Genomic DNA, 24431 nt, shown 5'->3' with positions numbered 1-24431 from the left:
GGTAATATTGTGCATGGTTAAACATCCACAGTCAGTCACTTTGATTATCATCATTTAGCTGATGCTTTTATCCAAAGCAAATTATAGTTATGATTCAATACATCCTGAGTGATTGAGGGTTAAGGGTCTTGCTCAGGGGCCCAACAGTGGCAACTTGGCAGTGGTGGAGCTTGAACTGGAAACCTTCCAATCACAAGTTGAGTACCTTAACCACTAAGCCACCACTGCTCCGTGGTATCAGTTACTACCAACATCCACTGTATCCAGATGAATCTTGTATACTGACTACATAATAAAGGCCTTTACAGTATATTTTATGCTATGAATACACCTTTATAATACCATATAATATTGATTTAAATAGATTGCAAATGGAAAGTGTCAACAAAGATATCTATCACATTTGTGATTACAATGTTGTTATGGACTGCATTGTTACATACAAATTGCTTATATCTTCATTTTTGCTTTATAATGTGATATGTATGTAACTAGATGTAATTACAGTCATGTAAAAAACAAACTACGCCCTCTTTGAATTCTGTGGTTTTATATATCAGGACATAATAAAATTAGGCAAATACAACCTCAATACAATACCACATAAAAACTTAAACAGTGTCTTTATTTATTTAATATAAACTAGTCCAAAATGCAAAAGCTGTGTGTGAAAAATTAAGTACACCCTTGCTGCTTCCATATTAATAGGGTAAGTAGTAGCCAGGTGCTGCTAATGAAATGCCCTTGATTGATTGCCAGTGAGTGTGACTACATCTATAAAAGCAGATGTTTTGGCAGTTTGTTTGTCTGAGCATTCAGGTGTGTGTTAGCATGATGGTGAGGAAGAACGACATTACCAATGATCTTGGAGAAGCTGCTTTCGCTGCCCATCAGTGTGGGAAGGGTTATGAGGCCATTTCCAAACTATTTGAAGTCCATTGTTTTACAGTGAGAAGGATTATTCACAAGTGGTAAACATTCAAGACATTTGCCAAAGCTTCCAAAGGTCAGACCATACAATGCTCAGAGACATTGCAAAAGACCCAAGAGCTCCATCTCAGACTCCACAGGCCTCAGCATGTTAAATGTTCAAGATCATGACAGTACAATTAGAAGAAGACTTAACAAGCATGGCTTGTTTGGAAGGCTTTCTAAAAAGAACATGGCAGCACCTCCTAAGTTTGCTGAGTTGCATCTGAACAAACCGCTAGACTTCTGTGGAGATGTTTGGCCATAATTCCAGGCACCATGTTTGGTGGAAACCAAACACACCATATCAGCATAAACACTTCACACCAACTGCCAAGCACGGTGGTAGAGGGGTGATAATTTGGACTTGTTTTACAGGATCTGGGAACTTTGCAGTCATTGAGTAAACCATGAACATCTCTGCATGCCAAAATATTCTAGATTCTAGTTGTGAGGCTATGTGTCCGAGAGCTAAACATTGGCTGAAATCGGGCTACACAAGAGGACAATGATCCCAAGCACACCAGTAAATCTATAACACAAACGAAAAGAATCGAGGTGTTGCAATGGCCCAGTCAAAATCCAGACCTCAGCCCAACTGAAATGCTATGGCAGGACCTTAAGATAGCTGTGCATAAATAAATGCCCACAAATCTTAATGAGCTGAAACAATGTTGTAAAGAAGAATATGCAAAACTCCTCCAGAACTATTTGAGACTGATAGTCATACAGAAAATTATTACATCAAGGTATTGCTGCTAAAGGTGGTTCTACAGGCTATTGATTCATGGGGTGTACTTTACACATGACGTTTTTGGCTTTATTTTTGTTAAATAAATAATGACACAGTGGAATCTGTTGTGCTGTTCATCTGAGGTTGTATTTAACTAATGTTAAGACCAGATTTTTTTTTATGATGTCATGATACGTAAAACTACAGAATTCAACGAGAGTGAACTTTGTTTTTCACATGACTGTATGAGTATAAGGGATTATGTATAGTAGTCAAGGCAATTTATAGTTCATTATATTTATATAGCATTTTTTATGTACAGTGGCAATTCAAGATGCTTCGCATAGAAGCAAATAACAAGGATATTACGTCCCATCCCACTTGGGAAGGTTTTTGCAGAAAAGAAGAAACATTGCATAGACAAATTAAACTTGAATTAAATTTAAAAAAATAAATGACACTGACAAATTTATTACAAACTGAACATGTCAAAAGATCACAATTAAAAATGTAGTGTTGAGAAAATATGCAAATAAAGAATGAAAATTCAGATTGAAAAGAAAATGTTGTACTGCTGAAAATTAAAAGTGCAGTGCTAGACAAAGCAACAAGAAAACAAGAACATTTTCTAATTGGACTTGAAGAATTTTTAACATCATCAGGAAAGTTTTTCAGCTTTTGACAGCACAGTGAATAAAAGTTGCCTTTCCTTGTTAAGATTCTAATTCTAAGCACTATGAGCTTTGGTTGTATTTCAGTTGTATTTCAGTTCTAGACCATTCATTTACACAATTAGAAGTACATTAAAACCAATTCTGTAATTAAGTGGTAGCCAGTGTAAGGATTTGAGAATTGGAGTAATATAGCAAGTTATCTTTGCTTATGTGTTCTAGCAACAGCATTTTGAGTTTTTTATTTGTGGACCTGGGAAGGCCAGTATAAAAGACCATTCCAGCAGTCCTGGAGACAAAGGTGGAGTAGTTTCTCTAGGTTCTGTTTAGATATATTCTTTAGTTGATAAAAGGCTAAATTTGTTACTGATTTGTTGTGACTGCAGACGTTCAGCTCTAAATGTATTAAGATGTCAAGATTTCTGACTTGGGTTTTAGACGTTGGACTCTGGTGTCAAGATGATCTTTACTGCAAAATATATTTACCTCTGTCTTTTCTTTGTTTAACTGTAGAAAGCTTGCTCTCATACAGTTGTTTATTAGCTGTAGGCACTGACACAAAGTGTCAACAGATTGTAGTCATGTGGGAAGAGAGCTGGATAAATAAGCATGCCATCTGCATCAGTTGTTTTACTGTTTTAAGGATTAGCCTTGGGGAAGCATATAGATTGAACAGAACAGGCCCAAGAATGGATCCATGTGGGACACCACAGGACAAGGATGTTCTTTGAGATTCATAATTGCCAATGGCAGTAACATACTCCTTTTCAATTATGACCTAAAAGAGCTAAGGACTGTTCCAGATGTCTCTGCCTAATGTTGATCAACAGTGGAAGCATCACTAAAATCAAGAAGCACCAGATATTCAGATAAATGTCATTTAGCACCTTTATAAGGACAATATCAGTGTGGTGATGCATCCAGAAACACAAATAAAATCCTGTTCCAAACCATTAAAGCCAGGACCCCTCACTTCATTCATAAGCCGATAAAAAACCTTCACAGGGGCAATCAGGTAGCCTTGTTTCAGTGAATTTAGCCCACAACACCTCCAGAAGGTGTCCCAGACCCACCCCCCACCACATGCCACAACTCTTTAAACAAAAACCCACGTTAGCCTCTCTGGTGAGTAGGGCTATACTGAGCCCCACTGACACTGTTAAAGGATGCTCAGTGCCACCAGTTCCACATGGGCTTTCTGCACTACACCAACACCAAACATTGAACTAACCTCCCTATACATGCTGCCAATCACATGCCAAACCTTGACATCCATACTGACCTCCCAGGCAGCAAAGGCCACACCCAGCCCTAGTGGAGCTAATCTGTACTCGCTGCTGACAGTTACATATAGATTACGTACTACGTCAGTGGTACACACTGAATTAAACTTGATATATTTACTCCCTGCACTGCCCCAAATCACTTCCTAAAGTGTAAAATACATACTGGCATTCCCAGTGACTAAGGCCTCATCAGCATAGTTAATGCATACTCAGTGGTTTTCCAGTTATATATGGATTTTATCCACTATACCACCAAGCTCTCCCCAACATGGCTGATCCATACTGGCCTCTCTGGTGACTAAGGCCATATACACACACTAAAATCACTTAAAACGGCAGTAGGTAACATGTAACCTGTCGCTATGTCCAGATGGCAGTACATGAGACAGATAATCTGTGTTTTGGCTGCACCTAGTCCTCTCAATGCAGCAGGAGTGTTTGATGGTATGTTAGTCGATCACTGCTCATGCATGCACATGGTTTAGCTGTCACAGTGCAGAAGCAATGGTGGATAAACAAGCATCAGTGTAAAAATTACTCCATCCCTCCTTTGCTTAGAACAGCTTACATGACAAAAACAGATGACAAAAGAAGATGACAAAAGAATAAACGCAAGTTAACAAGGAAGAATTAGACTGAACAAGTTAAAATGTGGATAAACATTGGATTGGCTCCTCTGAAGTGAAAGGAACTAATGTTAATGTTGCTAATGCTAATGTTAGCTTGTTTCCAATGCTAAGGCTATTGCTTAGTGTTTGTTATTTGAAAGTTCCTGAAAATATCTTTGTGAAGTACTCAGGCAGTCATATTAGTTTGATGCTTGCCTTGATATTTATGTGTGCCTGTGCACTATCAAGCAAACATCTAAGCACCGAAATGTGCGTGCTTGTTCTTTTACCGAATAAATATAGCTGTTGATTGCTTTTGATGTCTAAAAGATTTATTTCTGTTTGTTTTTTGGCTACTGGCCAGCGTTGTTGACATTTTGGAGGCAGGGCTGGGGTCAGAGGAGAGGTAGGGATTCCCCCTACAACCACGGGGTTGTAGGCCTCCACCAGGGGGAGGCCTCGAGTCAACCCTTACAGTGCTATGGAAGTTGTACTCATTCTAATTTTCCAGTCTCTTTTCAAACGTCCAGACCGCGGTATGCTCAGTGCCACTGGTCCATCTGGGAGTACCGTGCTATACCATTCTGACATGACACAACAATTCACTCACCTGCCCAGTCCTCTATGTACCTAAGACACCAGAAACCTGTTTTTATGATGCATTTCTCATAAAAAACAAACAAAAACAAACAGCTGTAGCACTCAGATATTGCACTGCTTGGCTGGAACGGATATGTCTACACTTGGTTCCCCCCTTTGCTTTAGATGATCATCTTTTTGTGATACTGTCACGGTTGGTATCTGGCATCTCCGTCTTCCCTTTTCATCCTTGCCTTGGGTCCTTGTTTCATTTTACTGGAACAGTCATTGTTTTGGATTTCATTGTGTTCTACAAGTCTCACTGTATTTATATCCCGTGTTTTTAGTGTTTCCCTGCTGGTCATTGTATGCAGCCCTTGTTGTGTTGGATGTATGGTTTCTCTGCCTGTTCCCAGTCTGTGTCTTGTTCATGATGTCTCATATTTGTATTGGTCATCTAGCTGTTGATGGCTATCCTGGTTTCCTCACTTTGGACCTGTCTAAGGACCCTGATTTTGGATTTGCTCATGATTATTCTTGCTAGTGACAGCGAGACTCCAGCATGTGGTTATTCCACTGGGACAAAACATTATATTTACAGTCTTCTGTAAATGTTAAGTGCTATTTAGCTACTTCAATCCATTTCAGAATAGCTTGCATAATTTCATTGATTAGTGACATAATTTCTTTTTTTATACTTGTACTGAATAAAATTGCCCATAAAATATTAATGATAAATGATCATTTATTTGTGCTTTGCCACATTTCATTTGTGTCACAAGATACAAGCTTTGGAGGCGTTGATCATTTAGTCCCACTGCTTCACTGCAGTCTCTAAAACACACATAAATTAACTGCTGATTTTCCAGCCATTTAGCACCATTGAGGAAACTGTAAAACTGCATTTACTGGCAATTTATGGATTACAATTAGTTAGATGGCTTACTGCGACAGCAGGGTTTTGACCTTTAGGGTGTCTCACTTTGCATTTCTTGTTTTTCGAAAAGTTTCTTGATCACTTCTTCCTAATCAGAAAAAGAAATTAAACTTGAAATATCTGCATATTTCTACAATAAAACAAGTGATATGTAAGGCAAAAGGATTTTGTTCCCAGTAACTGATTATATAAATGACAGTGATCAAACTGACCTCATGAGATGTCGGATTTTTAAGGAGGTTCTGCGCTGTTTCTGCATCAGTGTTTTTTAAAGGCATATAAATGTCATGGGGTACTGGAGGTACAACAGATTTTTGTTGTATCTGTATAACAGATGTATAGTTTTAAAATGGTAACAGGTAAATAGTATATATAACTCACATTTCAAAATGGAAAATTCCAGATCATATTTAAATTAGTGACATTTATTAAGCATATTGTTCATATATCAACAAAGTATGTCTGAAAACATCAGTAGGCTATATACCACACATTTAGGACATCTTAGTAAAATCCGTATCTTTTTTGTGTACATATTACTAGCAATCTAGACCTTTCTATTAGATCTTACCTTTTTCTGTTCTGAGAATACCAGAGAAGCACACAAGACACAAAGAAGTAATGCTGTTTTCATGGTGATGCCTGTGTCTATAAAGTAAACTGATAGCCTCACAGGATTTAAAACAGAAGATCTGCAGCACAAATGTCTTAAGTGTTTTTAATGCAACTGAATGGGGAGGAGCTATTCATGAACTAACGGTCATTCCACCCAGCCTCCACAACTAAAGCTATGCAGGCACATATTTATCAGCAGTTTTAGTCCATCCAATTCAAGCATTCAATTATGGAGGGTTTTCTTTAGGAGGACACATTAAATCAATCAATCAATCAATCAATCAATCAATCAATCAATCAATCAATCAATCAATCAATCAATCAATATATGGCATCATGTGGCAACATATTTAATGATTTATTTCAATGACACTACTGACTACATGTAATAAGCCTTGAAATGTAAAAATGTAAATGTAAAAAGTGGTTATAATTAAATGTGCCATAAAATGTGTAAATAAATAATGTAATTTTAATTATCGGTGTGTACTGCATATATTTAATGATTTATGTCAATGACACTACTGCCTACTGTAATAAGCCTTGAAATGTGAATTGTCACTTCCACGCTTCAAAACATAGCGAGCTTGGTGACTGAGTAGTATGAATGACCTGTCTTTAGCTGCAGCAAAAGTGTGTGTGAAAATAAAGAAGGAAAAGCTGTTCTGAGTGAGTTAGGGACTCTGTTACACTTATCCAACAAGATCTAGATGCATCTTCACGGGGGCCTGCATCCATCTACTTCCACTGCGACTCTGAACCCTTTTCAACTTGTCTATTCTGTTCTAAAAATTCTTCAGAGCACTAACTGGCCTATGGATGCTGGACAGTTGGGAAGACTAGACAAGGATGCGGTATTGACATCATTCATTCATCGAATCTCGGACAGACAGGGCCAAGCTCAATGTTGAAGTGGCATTGGTTACTATCTTCTACCTGTTTGCTTGAAGTGAGAATCATGTGCAGTTATTCTGAATTAGACATTTTACTTAAAGCTTCAGTTAACGGCACATGTTTGGCCTGGTGTAATGGCTCACCCACATTTTTGTTCAGTTTTGTTGTTCATGTTTCTTATTTATAGTACTATTGTGTGACTTTACTGGGTAGGCCCATCCACTTTCTCAATCCTGTTGGACTGTGATACATAGTGAAACGCTACTGACCTGAAGAGTGGAAGTTAGATCAGGGAGCTGTGTACAATGTACAGGGCTGTGATTCTCCAAGAGCAGGATTAAGGCAAGATGCTTTACAGGATTACTGAATGAAGTTTAAATGTTTTATGGGTTTTAAAATGATGTTTAGAATTAACTCAGTTTATTCAGGTTTTCTTTAGTTTAATCTTAACCCAAGTTGTGTGTTATATGCCATTCCAAATGGAGTTTGAAAATAACTGAAAACTGGAAAACTGAAAATGTGAATTAATAAAAAAAATAATAAATATGTTTATTATAACAAATTTTGCCTCTGGTCTCCTCGAACAGCAATGTTCTTAATGGTATTTACTCAGTGACATTTTACTCAATGACAATTTACTCCATGACAATTGAACGACATCAAAAAAGATTTGTTCCTAAAATGAAATGTTCATTCCAATCATTAAAGCATGCTTCTATATAGTTCCAGAGTTTCTAGGTAATCAGCCACGGCCTACCCACAAGCCTCAGGCTGGAGCAGGCAATGAGGCATTTTCATCATCAGTGACTTCATGAGGAAGACGAGGGTCTGGCACAGTCACAGTGCTGTGGGGCTGAGGTCCATCCCAGTCAACTCCATACCTGCTGTCCACCTGCAAATATTTAACAATCCTGTAATGTATTTACCACAGAAGCATTACATTCCAACTGATTACTAGTTTGTTGTGAACTGGTCATGAGCAAAACCTAACATAGTGGTGGCAAGTTACCATATTACTATTTTATTTTAACATTTGATAAAGACAATAATATCAAATATTATTGCGTCCAAATATAAAATGAAGAATCTTCAGGTACTAAAATCAGTGATTGTACTCAATATTTCAGTGAACACACAGAATTACACTCAATTCATCAGCTAGCTCATCTTGACCCAAATGCCCCACCCGCATCTGCAAAGTTGTTTGGCTGAGTTCGCGTCAGAGACCACGGTGGGTCCAGGCATCTTCAAAGCCTTCGTGGAAGGAAGTGAGAACAGATGAAGCTCACTGTCAGGATGGAGCAGATGCTGGCTTTCCAATGCAGACAAGATGTACAATCGGTCAAGTATGTAAGTGATATTTTTATATTTCATCCATATATTATTTTACTCCTGTATTACATTTATTTGCATTCATAATTAATCTGTGTTAAGTACTATTAACTTCATGCTCTGCCAGTGTGTGTGAGAGGGCGTCTGTTCCAGTCTTTGCAGGGAGTGTACTCTGGTATGCTAAGCCTGACCTTCACCACTGGAAAACAGATGACAGTAGGACTGCTAGCATCAAGACTGTTGGAAGCAACAACCCACCTGTTCGTGGCTGAAATGAAAATGAAGTATCGCATGTCTCTTTCTGTGGCCAACAGGTTAAGTCTTCTTTGTCTTTCACCACCAGTGAAGGGTGGCAACATTAATGTTAGGACCTTTAAATGTTGATGTCTTAAGCGCCTTCTTTAGAGATGGTTTATGCTGAATAAACACCTGCTTCTTGGCCATGAGTTTATTCAGGCCTTGTGTTGCTGGGCCACCATGTAGTACAAACATGGTGTGCTGCCTCTGTTAGAAACAGGAGCTGTAAATTAAAGCGACATAAGCTAACTAGTTGGCTTAAATGGGATCCACTCTTCTGTCAGTTACCATCAAACCAGCGCATATAATCCTATTTTAAATTTATCTTGCTTCCAGTAATCCTATATAAAGAAAAAAAAAAGCCTCGATCTGATACAAGGCACATGCATATGCTTTTTGATGAACAATAGGCACAGGTTGAAGGGCTTACAGATCTAGCTAGCTAAGCTCCTTACATATGAGCTGTGAGACAGCACCCAGATGACCCTGAGCAGGTGGGCCGTTAGGATTTAGAGTCGTGCTTGCAGGTGTGTGGATGTCTCATATGTGCATCAGTTTCATTTGCAGACCCCTATGAAGATACATTTAAAGTGCTCTCTATTTTGAAGCAGGTACATGAGAGTGGTAGAGCAACTCAGTGGTTAAGGTACTGGACTTGTAATTGGAAGGTTGCTGGTTCAAGCCCAACCGTTGCTAAGTTGCTGCTGTTGGGCCCCTGAGTAAGGCCCTCAAGTTGTAATCAGTCATAATTGTAAGTTGCTTTGGATAAAAGTGTCAGGTAACAGTCAAAGGCTTATTTCATGTAGTTGGTAGCATCATTGTAATATATCTATATAATGATAGCAATTTATACATGTAATAATTTATATTCACTTTTTATTTTACTATTATATATTTATTGCCACATGATGTCATAAATTAATTGATTCATTTTGAACCAAAACCCTCGTCATACTAAACAGAATTCACTCATGCGTTGTAACGATGTAGCGGTTCTGGCAGACGAATGTGCAAGATTTGGCAATAAATGACTAGTTGTCGTTAAAATGCTCTGAAAGACGTGAATATTCATTTTAAAAATTAGGTTTAGAAATATGCATGTAATTATTTTAAAAACAAAACATCCTTAATTAATCTACTCGCAGACAATTAAGGTAGTAAAATGCAGTAATGGCAAAAAGCTGAAGGTTTTCTAGTATTGCTTTGCAGGACATTTTGCAGTGCTCGTGTTGCACCCTTACTGCGCACGCGTATGACGGCACCCCTACAAGGCTGCGCGACACGCCCCTGTCCACGCCTCGACCGCTGTTGCCTTGACAACAGTGGCAACACTGGAGCTGTTCATGTTGTCTAGCATAATCATTTTGTCTCGCTGCGTGTTTATGTCAGTGAATCATGATTACTTTTAAATTACTTTGAATGCTATAACAGCTACCGCCTATAAAGGTGAGTTTCCAGTTTCCAAAATGTGCTAACTACGAGGGTTGAGTGTCAAACTCAGGTCTGGACAGGCAGAGTTTAGCTAGCTAGGTTAACTACCTCGTTCGTTTATCCTGTCATGTTTGGATAGCAAGTTTCGATGGATATGCAGTTAGATATTAACTATTAGTTTTAGATTTTTTTCTTAGCTAGGTAGAAAGAATAAACAATTTTAGCATTTATCAAGGTCGCTGAAAAAGCCAAACAAACAAAAAACAACCAACTAACCCCTCCTCTCCCCAAAAAACTAGTTAGGTTTATATTTATTTACTGCACTTGGCAGAGGCTCTTATCCAGAGCCGTGGCCAAACGTTTTGAGGCCGACAGCAAATATTGGTTTTCACAAAGTTTACTGTCTCAGTTTTTTTAAAAGATACTTTTGTCAGATGTTTATATGGTATAGTGAAGTACAATTTCATGTTTTTTTGTTGTTTTTTTACATTTTATTTACAAATACAGTTTAAGCAAACAGTTTAAGCAAAGACCTAATATTTACAGTGTTGATCCTTTTTTAAAGACTTCTGCAATTCACCTTGGCATGTTGGATAGCCACTTCTGGGCAAAATCTTAACTGAAGGCAACCCATTCTTGTCTTATCAGTGCTTGGAGTTGATCACAGTTTCTGTGTTTGTTTGTCCACCCTCTTCTTGAGGATTGACCACTGGTTCTCAATGGGATTGAGATCTAGGGGGTTTCCTGGCCATGGACCCAAAATTTCAATGTTTTGTTCACCAAGCCACTTGGTTATCACATCAATGCTGGAAAAAGCATTGTTCATCACCAACTTGCTCCTGGATTGTTGGGAGAAGTAGCTCTTGGAGGATGTTTTGATACCATTCCTTATTCATGGCAGTGTTCTTAAGGAAAACGTTTGAGCAAACCCACTGCCTTGGACGAGACGCAACACCACACATGAATGGTCTCAGGATGCCTCACTGTTGGCAAGACACAGGACTCATGGTAGCACTCACCTTTTCTTCTCCAGACAATAATTTGTCCAGATATCTAAAACAGTCTGAAGGGGGCTTCATCAGAGAAAATAACTTTACCTCAGTCATCTGTAGTCCAATCCCTATACTTCCTGCAGAATGTCAATCTGTCTTTGATGGGGGTTTTTTTGGAGAGAAATGGCTTCTTTGTTGCCGTTCTTGACACCAAGCCATCCTCCAAAAGCCTTCGCCTCACTGTGCGTGCAGATGCACTCACACCTGCCTTCTACCATTCCTGAACAAGCTCTGCATCCTCTTTAGGAGACGTTCCTGGCGCTTGCTTGACTTTCTTGGGCACCCTGAAGCCTTCTTCACTGCAGTTGAACCTCTCTCCTTGGAAGTTCTTGATGATTCAATAAATGGTTGATTTAGATGCTGTCTGCACGTGCTATGACTGGTCGTGTTTCCTTGGAGGTAACCATGGTTAACAGAAGAAAACTTCAAGCACCACCACCCTTTCAAAGCAACCAGTCTGCTCTTCTAAATCAGCATGACAGAGTGATATCAGCTGCTTTGTCCTTGTTAACACTTTCTCCAGAGCTAATAAGAAGATCACTAAAATTATATTAGCAGGCCATTTTGTGGCAGGGCTGAAATGCAGTGGCTGGAATGCAATATTTTTTTGGGATTAAGTTAATTTTGTGATTATGTTAACTTTGTAGGCATCAAGGTTTTAAATCTGACAACTACTGGAAGCCAATGAAGGGAGCGCAGCAGCGGAGTGATGTGTGTGAACTTTAGAAGCTTGAAGACCAGTCGTGCAGCTTCATTCTGGACAAGTTATAGAGATCTGATGGCTCTTAGAGGAAGACCAGCAAGTAACGAGTTGCAGTAGTTTAGCTTTGAGATCACAAGAAACTGCACAAGCACCTGCGCAGCTTCCTGCAAAGGAAAGGGCCAAATTCTTCATATGTTACAAAGGAAAAATCTGCAAGACCAGGTCAGATTTGAAACATGAGTTGAGAATGAAAACTGGTTGTCCAAAGTTATGCCCAGATTATGTGCAGCTTCAAATAGTGATACCAGGGAGTTCTCAAAGGAAACTGAGGTCATTGTAAGGGCTGGGTAGTACTGGGATGTACAGAAGAGAGCCTAATACTGAGCCCTGGAGGACACCAGTGGAGTCCATGTCACTTAATAGTGCCTCCAGATAGGACTAAAACCATTTCCATGCAGAGCCAGTCATGCCAAGGCTGGAGGGAACAGAGAGGAGAATGTTGTGGTTTACTGTGTCAAAGGATGCCGAAAGGTCTAGAAGAATCAAGACAGATGACAGTTTGGCAGCTTTAGCAGCATGAAGTTTCTTTGTCACTGCTATGAGGGCTGTTTCTGTAGAATGTGATGGTTTGTAGCCAGACTGATTGGGAACATGGAGCTGGTTCTGGGTGAGGAAAAGAGATAATTGATTGTAAACTGCTCGTTCAAGAACCTTTAAGAAAGCGAGAAGTGATACCAGTCTGTAATTGGTTATGCTGGAGCTGTTGAGTGTGGCTTCTTTAAGATTGGTGCCACCCTGGCGGTTTTGAATGCAGAAAGTTTTTTGAGACGAAAAAACACCGCAGAATTTATTGACTGGTTGCTACCTTTTTTGCAGAATTTTTGTTTCTGAGTGCTAGCTAGGCTACATTCTGTAAAAATCCTGGACTTCTTAGGCCCACACTAGTCTTCAAGGAGCACCATTAGGCAAGGAATCTGATTTAATTCCAGGCTATAGGAGCCTGCATTATCAGGTACAAGCATAAATGAAGTATTCAAAGCAAAGCTTAACTACCTAATGTCATTCAAATGGTCATCCCTGGAGAAGGTTGTTAGCTGTTCCGTACAGTTTGTGATGGGTAATATGGTAACTAGACTACAGTTGTTCAACATTTATTTTTTGAAAACCTTTACTTTAAACTTTTATTCATAACAGGGATCATGAATGTAAACAGCAATGAGGTAAAGGTGTATGTCCGCACCAGACCCACGGCTTGCTTTGCACAAGACCTCATTGAATACCTGCCTGATAAACAGGTACACAGCACACTCAACAGAAGAGACTTTCATATACGTTTCTGAAACCTAACCCTGACCTCATCACTTTCTTAAGATTCTCTTAACCTAACTGAATTTTCATGCATCACCATAGTTTCACTAACCATAAACAAAAGTTATCAAAGCCGTTGCTTTTTCTCTAACTTGTTGTGGCTTTATTTCCTATCCAAGCGTATTTTCATGCCTCTCTTTCTCAGACTGTGAATGTGCACCAGAGGCGGTGTTCCAGAAGGGGGGTGGTGAATAACCAAACGAGCTCCTGGTCCTTTCGCCTGAATGGGGTTCTGCACAGTGCGTCTCAGGAAGAGGTCTATGAACATGTGGCACACACTGTGGTGCTCAGCGCTTTGCAGGGTTACAATGGTCAGTAGTTGCCAAGCCCTACTAGAAACATGTTCTAAGTGCATCCCACACATCCACACAAACCCCAGTGCTTATAGTGCTAAAAAAGCAACTATTATTACATTACTCATTCCCTATTTGTAATAGTCTTTATATAATGAGTGACTAAGATTTACAAATTTTATGTATTCAACTTAATACCGATGTATTGAACACTATGCAGAACAAAATTAGATTTATCATGTCTGACCCTCGAGCACAATGTTCTCTCTCTTTTTGAAACCCGTCATGTTAGGTACCATTATGTGCTTTGGCCAGACTGGAGCAGGAAAGACATACACGATCACTGGTGCCACAGAGGCGTATAGGCAAAGAGGAATTATCCCTCGTGCCCTACAAGAGGTACGCGACTGCTGTACTAAGAACTAAATCAGTGGCCATCAAGCCCAGTTGCCCATATGCTCCATATTTGCTTGTTTGCTAACAGATCTCAGACATTAGGTACATACCAAGCTCTTAATTATAGAGTTTGGTTGTTAGAGTAGGGAAAATGCAAAACCTTTACATAGTCTGTTGCAGTGTTTTATTATCTGTGTGTGCGCGTGCACTGTCCTTTTGCTTGCAGGTGTTTCGGGAGGTGGAGCACCGTGTAGGTCACACCTTCTCTCTGCACCTTTCATACCTGGAGATCTACAATGAGACCTTGTTGGACCTGTTAGCCTCAATAAAAGGGAGCCAAGAGCCCCAAGGAGGACCTTTGACTGTGGTGGAAGAGCCAGGTGGCGGGGTTTTAGTGAAGGGACTGTCTCTACATCCAGTTCACAGTGAAGAGGAGGCCCTGAACTTGCTTTTTGAGGTAAGCAAGGATCTATGTAGTAAATCCAGGTTTACAATTATTATTAAATGTAAATTTAAATCTTGTGAGGTGAGGTGTACCTAACAGATATACTATAATTTACTGAGTAGTGATAAGGTTATGCATTGGCCTTATTGTTCTGACAGGGTGAGATGAATAGAATAATTGGAGAGCATGCCCTCAATAAGAATTCTTCCAGGTCACATTGTATCTTCACGATCCACATTGAGGTGAAACATCTTACTCTTTCATTGCACAATGTTTAGTCTGCCATGTATTTGGGCAAAATACAGCTTTATAAGTAAACTATAGCAACGTGAGAGAAGAAGCCTTACAATCCATGTAACATGGCTCTGTGTTTGTGTGTGTGGGTGCTATGGTACAGTCTCGGTCTCGCACACTGTCAAATGCGACGTACGTCACGTCCAAACTAAATCTGGTGGACCTTGCAGGTTCAGAGAGGCTGAGCAAAACTGGGGTGAGTTCATATTTCACTTTGCGTCCGTCACTAGGCTGCTAGTGGTTGCAGGATATTTCTCCACGCATACTGTAAATGCAGCATTTGCCAGAAGCTCCAGTTGTGAGTGAGTATAAAAGCCTTGACAAGTGCAGTGGCCATACAGTGTTAGCAGCTTTGCGTTTGTCTCTGCTCTTAGTGTGGTTAACCGCCTGATGGCTCTTACTGTTCTTTCTCCCAGTCCGAGGGCCAGGTGCAGAGAGAGGCCATGTATATCAATAGGTCTCTGTCCTTCCTGGAGCAGGCCATCATGGCCTTGGCCGACAGGCGCCGCGAGCACGTGCCCTTCAGACAGAGCAAGCTGACGCACGCGCTCAGAGACTCTCTTGGTCAGTCCAACACCGAGCCCCAGCAACGACTCCTAATAGCAGGCTAATTTCTATGAATTAAAAGGTTGTGGGACTGCGAGCGGGTCGTTAAACTTGCTGTGTTTGTGCAGGTGGGAACTGCAACACTGTGCTGGTAGCCAACATTTACGGGGAGGCAGCGCATATCGAGGAGACGGTGAGCAGGCTTCTTTAGCAAGGGCCCAGCCTGTGTATGGGTGGGTGGGTCGGTCAGGGGGAAGCACTCCTCTCACCCTTTTCCAGACTCTGGCTCTGAAATCTCTCGTCTCGCCTGTCTTGCAGCTCTCCACTCTCCGTTTCGCAGCCAGGATGAAGTGTGTACGCACCGAGCCGTCCGTCAACGAGCACATGGACCCTGCTGTACGACCTTGGCGGATGTGCACGTTAAAGTGATCTAAATCAGACAAAGTGTTTGCAGATACTGATGCAGCATTTTAACCTGTGGTTCACTGACTGGTGGCCCAGTAACACATGACACATTATTTCTGGAACTTCTAAACAAGAGAAACCTTCTAGAGGATCAAACATGGCCCTCGACTACACAAAATGTCTTGTGACCTAAAATTATGTGGTACAAAAATCTGGAACTAGGTTAATGGCGACCACATGACTGTCTGTGTTCAGCTCCAGGTACACAGGCTGAAAAAAGAAATCCAACAACTGAAGCAGGAGCTATCCATTCAGGACACACTGGTTAGTGCCTATGAGCAGCAACAACCACAAACATGGCAGATTACATAATGAGTACATTTGCACATGTGCTGTACAATCCAGCTTTTCTCACAAAGGCTAATCGTGCGGGGGTGTCGTATGAGAAGCTGTCGGAGAGCCAGGTGGCTGAGGTGAGGAGCCAGGTTCAGAGATACCTGGCCGGCACACTGGACGAGATCACAGTCAGTATTTGCAGAAATAAAAGATAAACAAGTAAATGAAATAGCACAAGGTATATTTGAACAATATGAATAGCAGTGTAATTTCTGACACCACAATCTTTTGGACCATTTCAGATTGTGAATGCTAGACAGATCCAGGAAGTGTTTGCCCAGTTTAAAAAAATAGTCCAGTAAGTTAACCTTTAGGAACTACCGAACGGCTTGCTTACCTGCTTAATAGTGATTGTACCATTTCATTTATTTTAATGAAGGTTAATGAACTGGAAATGAACTGGTAGCCAACTCAGAACAATTACTATGTGTGTGTGTGTGTGTAACAGAGAGCAGCAGCAGCTCGGTCAGAAACACACTCTGGTAGAGAAAGTCCATAGCATGTCATCCTCCTCTGCTGCTAAAGTAAGCTTAACGCATCTCAGTGTGAAGGTGGCGCTCATCTGCAGACACCGCCCCCCTCCCTCTGAGCTAATACAGCGCCTCCGTCCGTTCTGTGCAGGCCCGGGAGCCCGAGGGGGCCGTAGGCGAGTTGGAGGGCGGATTTGGCCTCGGCGTGGCTGCACCTTCCCAGAGACACACACCGTCTCCCAGCAGAAGCAAAGGAAAGAAAGCGAAAGATAGCAGCAGGTAATTCAACTCATAACACAGAAACAGGATGCACATTTTATATTAAAATGATATGCGCTCCTTAACATGATTGCTCATATACATATTTGATCCATTTATATCTATTTCAGAAATAGTATGAAGAACTGCAATGTCATTCGAGTATATGGCACATTGGTTCTTAACCCATGTGAATATATGATTTTTATAGGCCGTTTGCACGTGGGTATGGTTTAGATTCATAAGCTGTTAGTGGATATATGAACGGTTGTGGAATCTGCTGTGTTCACATACTGCTCTTTAATTCTGGATAGAAAGAATGGAAAGAGCTGCAGTCCAACAGAAGGCCCTGCTGTGGCCCAGAAAGAGCCGGAGGCCCCCTTAGCCACGCTGGATCCGGAGGGTCTGGAGCCTCTGCCCGTGAAAGACACTGGAAGGAAGAGAAGCGCGTATGAAACTTTCCCCATTTGGCTACTGGTAAACGCGTCTGTCCTACTCATGTGGACGGCTGAGTTTCTGCTCATACTTTGACTCCTGGTGTGTTAAAAATAATTAGTTGGAATTTGTTCACTGAAAGAAAAACAAACCAACCAACAAGCAGTATATCACCTTATTGGAGTTCAGACATGTTGTATTTTACATAAATGATCTGCAAATGTGGAAGTGCATGCATGGGGTAACTTGACCGCATGCAGGAAATGATTGCAATGCTGCACTTGTCTTTTGGCAGCACTCCTCCATCCAAGATGGAGGCATTTGAGCACTTCAAGGCGGAGAGAGGCAGTGAGCTGAAGCGCATCCTGAAGGCGAACAAGGCCGTGCTGCTGGAGCGCTCGGCCCAACTGCACAAACTCACAGACGCCATCAACGCCACCAAACGGGACATAGACAAAGTGGGCTCGGAGCTGGAGCATCTCAGGGCGAAAAGGCAGAGTCAGGGTGTGTACGTCACCTGGCAGCCAGCCAAACTCCACATCCCACTACCCAACAAAAGCGCACGCGAAGCCGCTCACGTTGTGCTGAGGCTCGTGTCGTCTTCCGTTTGCCTCCCCAGGGCAGTTTGTGAGTGCGGAGGGCGAGCCTGTGCTGGAGGAGGCCGAGCTGGCTCTCGTCCTCAGCCTCAGGGAGATGAAGGACAACTACAGGCAGGCCCACGATGAGCTGCTGGCTACCAGGGCCGAGGTGCGCTACTGTCAGCACCTGGTGGCTCAGTGTCGCGTGCGCCTGCTCACGGGTACGCCACACACAGCATGCTAATCAGCACAAACGTGTAGGATGCTGTGGGAGATGCACAGTGTGATGCAAGTGAGGATGTCAGCTAGTCCACTCTGCGTAGAAGAGCGCTTTCAGCATTGCAGAGTCAAGCTAAAATCTTGCTACGAACTTTTTTTTTTAAACTGAGCTTTAATTTAAGTTAAATATCCGTATTAGGCCGGGTTCCTTCTCCTACAAAGGAAACGTACAGGTTTTCAGTCTTTTTGAGATGTGTATATAATCTCATGTGCTTACACATTTTATGTTCCTTAGACCTCTCACATATTTATTTAATAATATAACTGCTCATTACTCATTCACTGATGTTATTTTGTATTCGTGGCAGAGTTTGAGAGCTGGTACAATGAGTCCTTCTTGTTACCAGATGAGGTTCTGTCCATCTTGAGAGAGGGACCAATCAGGCCTGGTTTGGTGCCTGTGGACAAAGCTTTGGCTCTGGTTAGTAAGACTGCGACCCGAATATCCCAACAAGACAACAAGTATGAGATTACTAGAATATTAACATTGGCTTAGGCTTTGGACTTTAACCTTTGGACTACTGTTGCACAAATATTGTTACTAGGGGCCAAATCTCAGTCCCTATAAGGAATCATCTGGCTAACGGAATCAGTAAATGTACACATGAACACAGGTTGAGTGGGTTCCAGCTATAAGTGACTGTGCTGTGTTCACATACAGGAAGGTGAGGCGCAGGAGCACGCCGACCTGCTGTCTGACAGCCCCAGTGCTGTGTGGTTTCACAATGCACAGAACAGGACACTCCAGAGGGTGAGGCAGAGACACAGGACACACAGCGAAGAAACCTTTCAAATCACAAGGGCCCATATTTAGAAGTTTTCTAACAACAGTGAAAGAATAACTTGTGGGAACTCTTTCCACATCTTTTCATGCATCAGTACTGATGATCAGAGTAGTATGGCTGCTTTTGTCTTTGCAACTTTTAGCAAACATGACAAAGCAGCATGATGTACCAGGTTAAAACAGCACCAGTGACACACCATGTAGGACTATTGAACAGGACAGAGATAAACAGAGCAGTGTGTGTGTGTGTGTGTGTGTGTGTGTGTGTTACCTTTACAGAGGGGCAGCAGGCCAGTTCCTCACAGTCCCGATTCTAGGAAGAACGGCACGGGAACACGCAGAAACAAGCTCAAACTGCCTGCTGTCTCAGTCAGCCGAGGGCATAGCAGCAATATAATCACCATATAACCTCTTGTTCATATGGCTTTGCTTTCTAGAATTGGCAGCAATCTGAAATGACTACATATATGACAATTATATTTCTGACCTCAATTTGGGGCTTACTTCTCCCCAGTTCAGCACAATTCAGATGGTAACTAACAAGGCAATTTTGGTGTGTGTTCAGCTGCCCTGTCTCGTAGCATGGGCAGTAGCTTGGAAAGATGAGATGCTGGGCTGCAGAAGTCTCAGAGGAAGCACGTGCTTGTCACACCCTCCACAGCTGACAGTTGTATGATGGGAGAGAGCTAGCTTTGTGGGTGGGATTAGGCATAACAACTAAAGTTGGAAGAACAACCAACCAAAAAACACAAAACCAAAGAGACGACTGGTTATTATGGAAGGATAAACTTGGACACTTTAGCACCTCATACTTCAGCACAATCAGCGGCAATATAGGGATTTCTATTATCTACACTATACCTTGGTGAATGGGAGGAGTAACAGGTCTGTCACTCTACATCAGTAGTTTACAATTGTCCTGTCTAGCTTTCTGCACAATTGCAAATGGTAAAACCAGTTTCTGATCGTTAGGCTCTGAATATGGGGCTAAGGGAGATGATCCATCGTCTGTTCCAGCTTTATGTACTGGTGGTCTGGTGCACCAGAATAAACCAGCCCAGTTAAGGCTAGAGCCACACACTTTGGTGTACAGTGTCATATTCTCCCAACGCCTCAACTTTGATGTTCATCTCCTTATTCTGGTGGCCCCCAAACCTTCCACTCTCTGTCTCCCCACACAAACAAAAGCTATCCTGACAAAATAACAATGCACTTCACACAAGATGAAAGGTTGCACAGTAAATATCGATGAACTTTAAACATTCGAATTAAAGTATGGCTATCTTTGACAAATTAACGTACAAGTGAAGACATTTTGGGACATCGGATCATTAAATGAAAAGTAAACTTTATTATTCCTGAACCACAAAATAGACTTCTTTGGTTGTACAAATTCACTAGTTACAGTCCTGAATGATCTACCCCCAGGTGTCGGACCCTCCCTCCCCATTTAGCAAAGAAGCCCCCAAAGAAATCAAAAGAACAGGGAGTGATCAAAACTGTTCTGCTGCAAGAATGTAGTGAATCCCACTAATGACATGAAAATGTGATTTCTACCTGTCTTTAAAAAATACGATAAAAGGTCAGCCATTCCCAAAGTGTTATGCAAAACTGAATTTCAGTTAGCAAAAGCAACATGAAGAGCTAAGATTAGTAAAGTTAAATGAACATTTTTTTGACATGGTAGTCATATGACCACAGTGTAAATGGCAACTGAAGTAACAGAATTACTGGTTTGTATATCAAACGTTCTTGAGAGGGATGAAAATTCTCTTTCCTCACCCAGGATTGAAAGAAAATTTGCAGTAAGCCAATATACATGCAAAGAGCACCCAGTCTGGACCTCATCGGGATCAGTCTTAGCGCAGACTGGCTCAGTTTCAACTTGGGTTTTTGCTTTTTGTACATTATTCACACAATAATAATAATTTCAGTGGCATCAGATTTAAATTAACCAAATGTTAGATTGGAAAATCATATTATCTACTACCTTCACATGCCTCTCTGGAGTATCTGGCCCAGAGGAAAGAGCTGAACGGGATTTCATATGGAAACAGCGATTAAGGGAATGCATCGTTCTTCCCTCAACCACATCATAAGTAGAAAGAAATGTACCATGGGTTGATGGAGGTGATAAGAAGGACGTGGATCTTCTCTTCAAAACACTAAAGTTTGAGAATATTTGCCCAGCTGGATAAAGGATATTTACTGCATATTACCCAAGTCAGCCTGACAGTCTGGCCATTGGGAATGTTCCAGCAAATAACATGCACTATGATGCAACGAGTAGAAAAACTGAAAAGTTGAGTTCATTCAGATATTCTTGAGGAAGTCACCATTGCAACCTGAAAGTTTATTTCCATGTTGACACTGGTGCCTTCTTTAGCCTTTATTCTCCTAGTCCTGGTCCAGGAAGACTAGAAAGCCACTAGGTTTGGTTTAAGCTGACAATCAAAAATGAAACCGGACAGCTTGTTTATGTGCCACATAAAAGTGATATGTAGAATGACAGTGTTTAAAGCAGTAAAGTCACATGAAGGTCACATGAGATGGGACCGAGAAAACAATAACAAAAAACATTTCATTTGCATCGTTTTATGGATCCAAAACAGTGGATGACAATTTTTGTAATGGATATAAAGTGAATAAAAAATGAATTTTAACTGATGTGTATTCTTACCCACAATTTCGATAAGTTTACAATCTTGTAAAAAAAAAAGAAAAGAAAAGTAAGAGCCTCAAATAGAAGGATGCCCATGCAAGAATGCTAAGATACATTACAGTAATAAATTAGGTACAAGGTGTTTAAAATGGGTTTTTAAAATCATAAAAGTATGGCCAAAACAGCCTATATTAGGCAGTGAAGGTAGCAGACTAGTCTGTTAAAATGGCTGATTTTCTGGGCGGCTTGCTAGTGAAATTTATTACATTTACAATTTTATTGTGTAAATCGATTTATTTTTGCATTGAAATCGGAATTTGAATTGTTAAAAAGAACCCAGAATCTGCTAAAAATAATTCAGCTTCTAAAACGCAAACTGAAGAAAAGGAGAGGAATTAAAGCCGGTTTGGAGTTTGGTATGAGGTCTGTCATCCCCGGCATCTAACAGAGAGGTGGAGCCGCGCGCGTCTATACCGACTGTCAACTGCAAAGGCAAAGCTGGTGTGCACGACATGAGAAGCTGTAGTGTTTCCTTAAAAACCTGCTGTGCTGAAGGTGAGCACTGAATCCAGAGTGGTTGAACCTGTGTGTCTGTGTCTTTTACACATTCCTGTGAACGTGTGTCATTTTAGTTCAGACCTCTTAACATATCTAGTTAATGCGTGCTATCGTAATCTGTCTGGTTTATGGATGTGTGTGTATCCCTGTGCGTGTGGTTCGGTTATGTAGGAACCGGTGTCTCCAGGCTTCGCCGGCCCTGCCGGAGTTTGCGCTTGTTGCTGTACAGAGCCATCTCCTCTAGAGCAGATTTGGCTGCGACAGGAGCTATCGGCACCTTGGCATCTACAGAGGAAACTAGAGAGCGAAACAAGACAAACATATCAGTGTCTATGAGATGTTAGTCTACAAAAGGCTGATTATGGCTTTACAGTTTCAGACCCATCCATGTTTCTCCAGACAGGCTGAACACACAGACAAGGTCACCCTGAATGCAGGGGGATAGCAGAGTACCAAGATATAACCCACACCGAAGTACCTGAAAGCAGCACCTAACATTGTCTAATCTGATCTGTAACTGCAGCATGCAAACTGGGGTCTGAGCTCTTAAGGAAATAGCAGCTCAGATGTGGATTCCTCACTCAACATTCTGCAGAGACTGAACACTTGCAAAGCTCCAACAAGCCACAGCAAATCATAAGCTGTTTGGCTGGAAAGCACCATTTTTGATAATGTGTGCATATTAAATCTTACTGAGCAACAGTTCAATTTTCACACCAGGGCCAGGGTTAGTCATGCACACACAGCATGGAAAGCCAATGTGAAGCAGTGATTTTTCAGGACAAGCACATTTCTGGGCTACATATTGTGATGTAGGTTGTAATTAAAGGGATATTATGAGCCAACTGTTTCTTAATCTCTGTATCATAATTGTGGAAAGGAGGCTGTTACCTCAGACAAACTTTCATGCATTCCCATGTTCTTAGAACATGAAATAAGTAAATCAAAATAGAATTATGGAGCAAGAAATTAATTTAGAACTTAAATGTTTAAAAATGGAAATAAACATTTTATAAATCACTCATGATTGCTTTCTGTGAAAAAAAAGAAGTACTGAGCCGTCAACCAGAATTCAGAAATTTTGGAGATGGGGCTCCTTTTTCTGGTGGAAGAATGTGAAGTTATCCATAACCAATGCACTGACTGTAGTCTGAACTTTCACTGCTTATATCTGGAGTTAAAAATAGTAACAATAAAAACATCATTGGTAAGAGATTCTTCTATAAGTGTCTATTCCTAACTTGTAAATTAAACGTAATAGCTGTTCTGATTTTTGTGTTGAAAACTTTTTCAGTAATTGGCCTGTTCGATACTGTTTTAAGTGGATTTGAAATACACTTTAAGTTGTTTTCCATTGTAAGAGACATGTTGAAATGTTTGTCTGTGGTAATAGACAGTTCTGTACATTTTTGATAGAGATCAAGTTACAATTAACCCAGAATGTACCTTTAAGAATTTACTCCCTTTTTAAAACTCCAGCTCCTTTTACAAAATTTCATGGTTTTCTTTTGCCAATTAAGGAAATATTATTATTTCAATAGTGCATCAGCAGGGTAAAACTAAACTGTCTATATAATAATAGTTTGATGGTGTCTTCCAGTTGTCCTGCTTGAGCACCCATGCACTGGACATTTTAGTGAATTCCAAACTCCCAACATCAGAATAAACTCATTACCTATTTTAACTGGCTACTTAAGTTATTCAGTTTAAAATTGCTTTGTTAGAAATCAAACACTGCTAAAATATTCAGTGTTTGTGGGTACTCGAACTAGTTGCTGACCCAATTTTAATTTAAAAGTCACTGTAAAGGTCTTCATGTTGTGCATACATTAAAAAAAAAATCCCAAAACATCCAATCATTTTATATGGCCTGTTTTACCAGTTTGAACCCTTTTATTCACATTAAGGGAGAACCCCAAAGTATTGCTGCAAAAGCAGGCTGGCTACCAGTCACCCGTCTAAGATGCGTTACAAATAGCTCCTGGGTATATGCAGTCATTTAAGACCCAAGCATGCACTCACACAAACATACACACACTGACCTCCTACCAATATCTGAAGAGCACCTATCCTAGGAAATTGCCTGTATCAACGGGACAAGAACTGTCAGCAAAGTAATCGTCAAATGTAATGAGTGTAGTCAAGGAGTACGCTTGA

At 40.9% G+C, this 24431-nt stretch overlaps 2 protein-coding genes and 1 long non-coding RNA gene across 54 annotated transcripts in view; 1 reads left to right on the top strand and 2 right to left on the bottom strand.

Moving 5' to 3' along the window:
• Window positions 1-5573: 5573 nt before the first annotated feature.
• Window positions 5574-6512, bottom strand: LOC113583187 (uncharacterized). Its single transcript, XR_003411238.3, has 4 exons — window positions 6355-6512; window positions 5996-6106; window positions 5793-5871; window positions 5574-5680 (listed from the first exon to the last, which is right to left on the bottom strand). It is a non-coding gene; the product is annotated as an uncharacterized LOC113583187 (long non-coding RNA).
• A 3720-nt stretch (window positions 6513-10232) lies between these two features.
• Window positions 10233-20242, top strand: kif9 (kinesin family member 9). Of its 5 annotated transcripts, none has more exons than XM_027019401.3 (21): window positions 10233-10367; window positions 13302-13402; window positions 13621-13786; window positions 14061-14167; window positions 14391-14621; window positions 14768-14851; window positions 15007-15099; window positions 15320-15467; window positions 15578-15642; window positions 15768-15845; window positions 16110-16178; window positions 16274-16378; window positions 16493-16548; window positions 16699-16774; window positions 16872-16999; window positions 17293-17427; window positions 17709-17917; window positions 18033-18212; window positions 18618-18691; window positions 18932-19021; window positions 19334-20242. In XM_027019401.3, exons 2-21 carry the CDS (start codon window positions 13307-13309, stop codon window positions 19460-19462), a joined length of 2319 nt encoding a protein of 772 aa, XP_026875202.2. In that variant the 5' UTR covers window positions 10233-10367; window positions 13302-13306; the 3' UTR covers window positions 19463-20242. The 5 variants fall into 5 exon arrangements, 3 of the variants coding, with proteins under 3 accessions (XP_026875202.2, XP_026875201.2, XP_081551290.1); XM_027019400.3 differs by having other exon boundaries at window positions 18579-18691; XR_014115980.1 differs by lacking the exons at window positions 18033-18212; window positions 18618-18691; window positions 18932-19021; window positions 19334-20242 and having other exon boundaries at window positions 17297-17427; window positions 17709-17849.
• Window positions 20243-20382: 140 nt separating this feature from the next.
• scrib (scribble planar cell polarity protein) overlaps window positions 20383-24431 on the bottom strand; it is a 63645-nt gene continuing 59596 nt past the window's right edge. For 44 of the 48 annotated variants that reach the window (XM_081695128.1, XM_081695120.1, XM_081695127.1 and 41 more), the window contains one exon: window positions 20383-22571. In XM_081695128.1, coding sequence (XP_081551254.1) covers window positions 22438-22571 — 134 coding nt within the window. In that variant the 3' untranslated portion in view covers window positions 20383-22437. Of the gene's footprint in view, window positions 22572-24316; window positions 24358-24431 lie in introns of all 48 variants that reach the window. The other 4 variants (XM_081695137.1, XM_081695133.1, XM_081695138.1 and 1 more) reach the window with 2 other exon arrangements.

This window comes from Electrophorus electricus, chromosome 13, assembly GCF_041902795.1.
Source record: "Electrophorus electricus isolate QZ-2024a chromosome 13, ASM4190279v1, whole genome shotgun sequence".
NCBI classification, from domain to species: Eukaryota; Metazoa; Chordata; class Actinopteri; order Gymnotiformes; family Gymnotidae; genus Electrophorus; species Electrophorus electricus.
The sequence above is the reverse complement of the archived record's forward strand: the minus strand, read 5'-3'. Positions and strand labels throughout refer to the sequence as shown.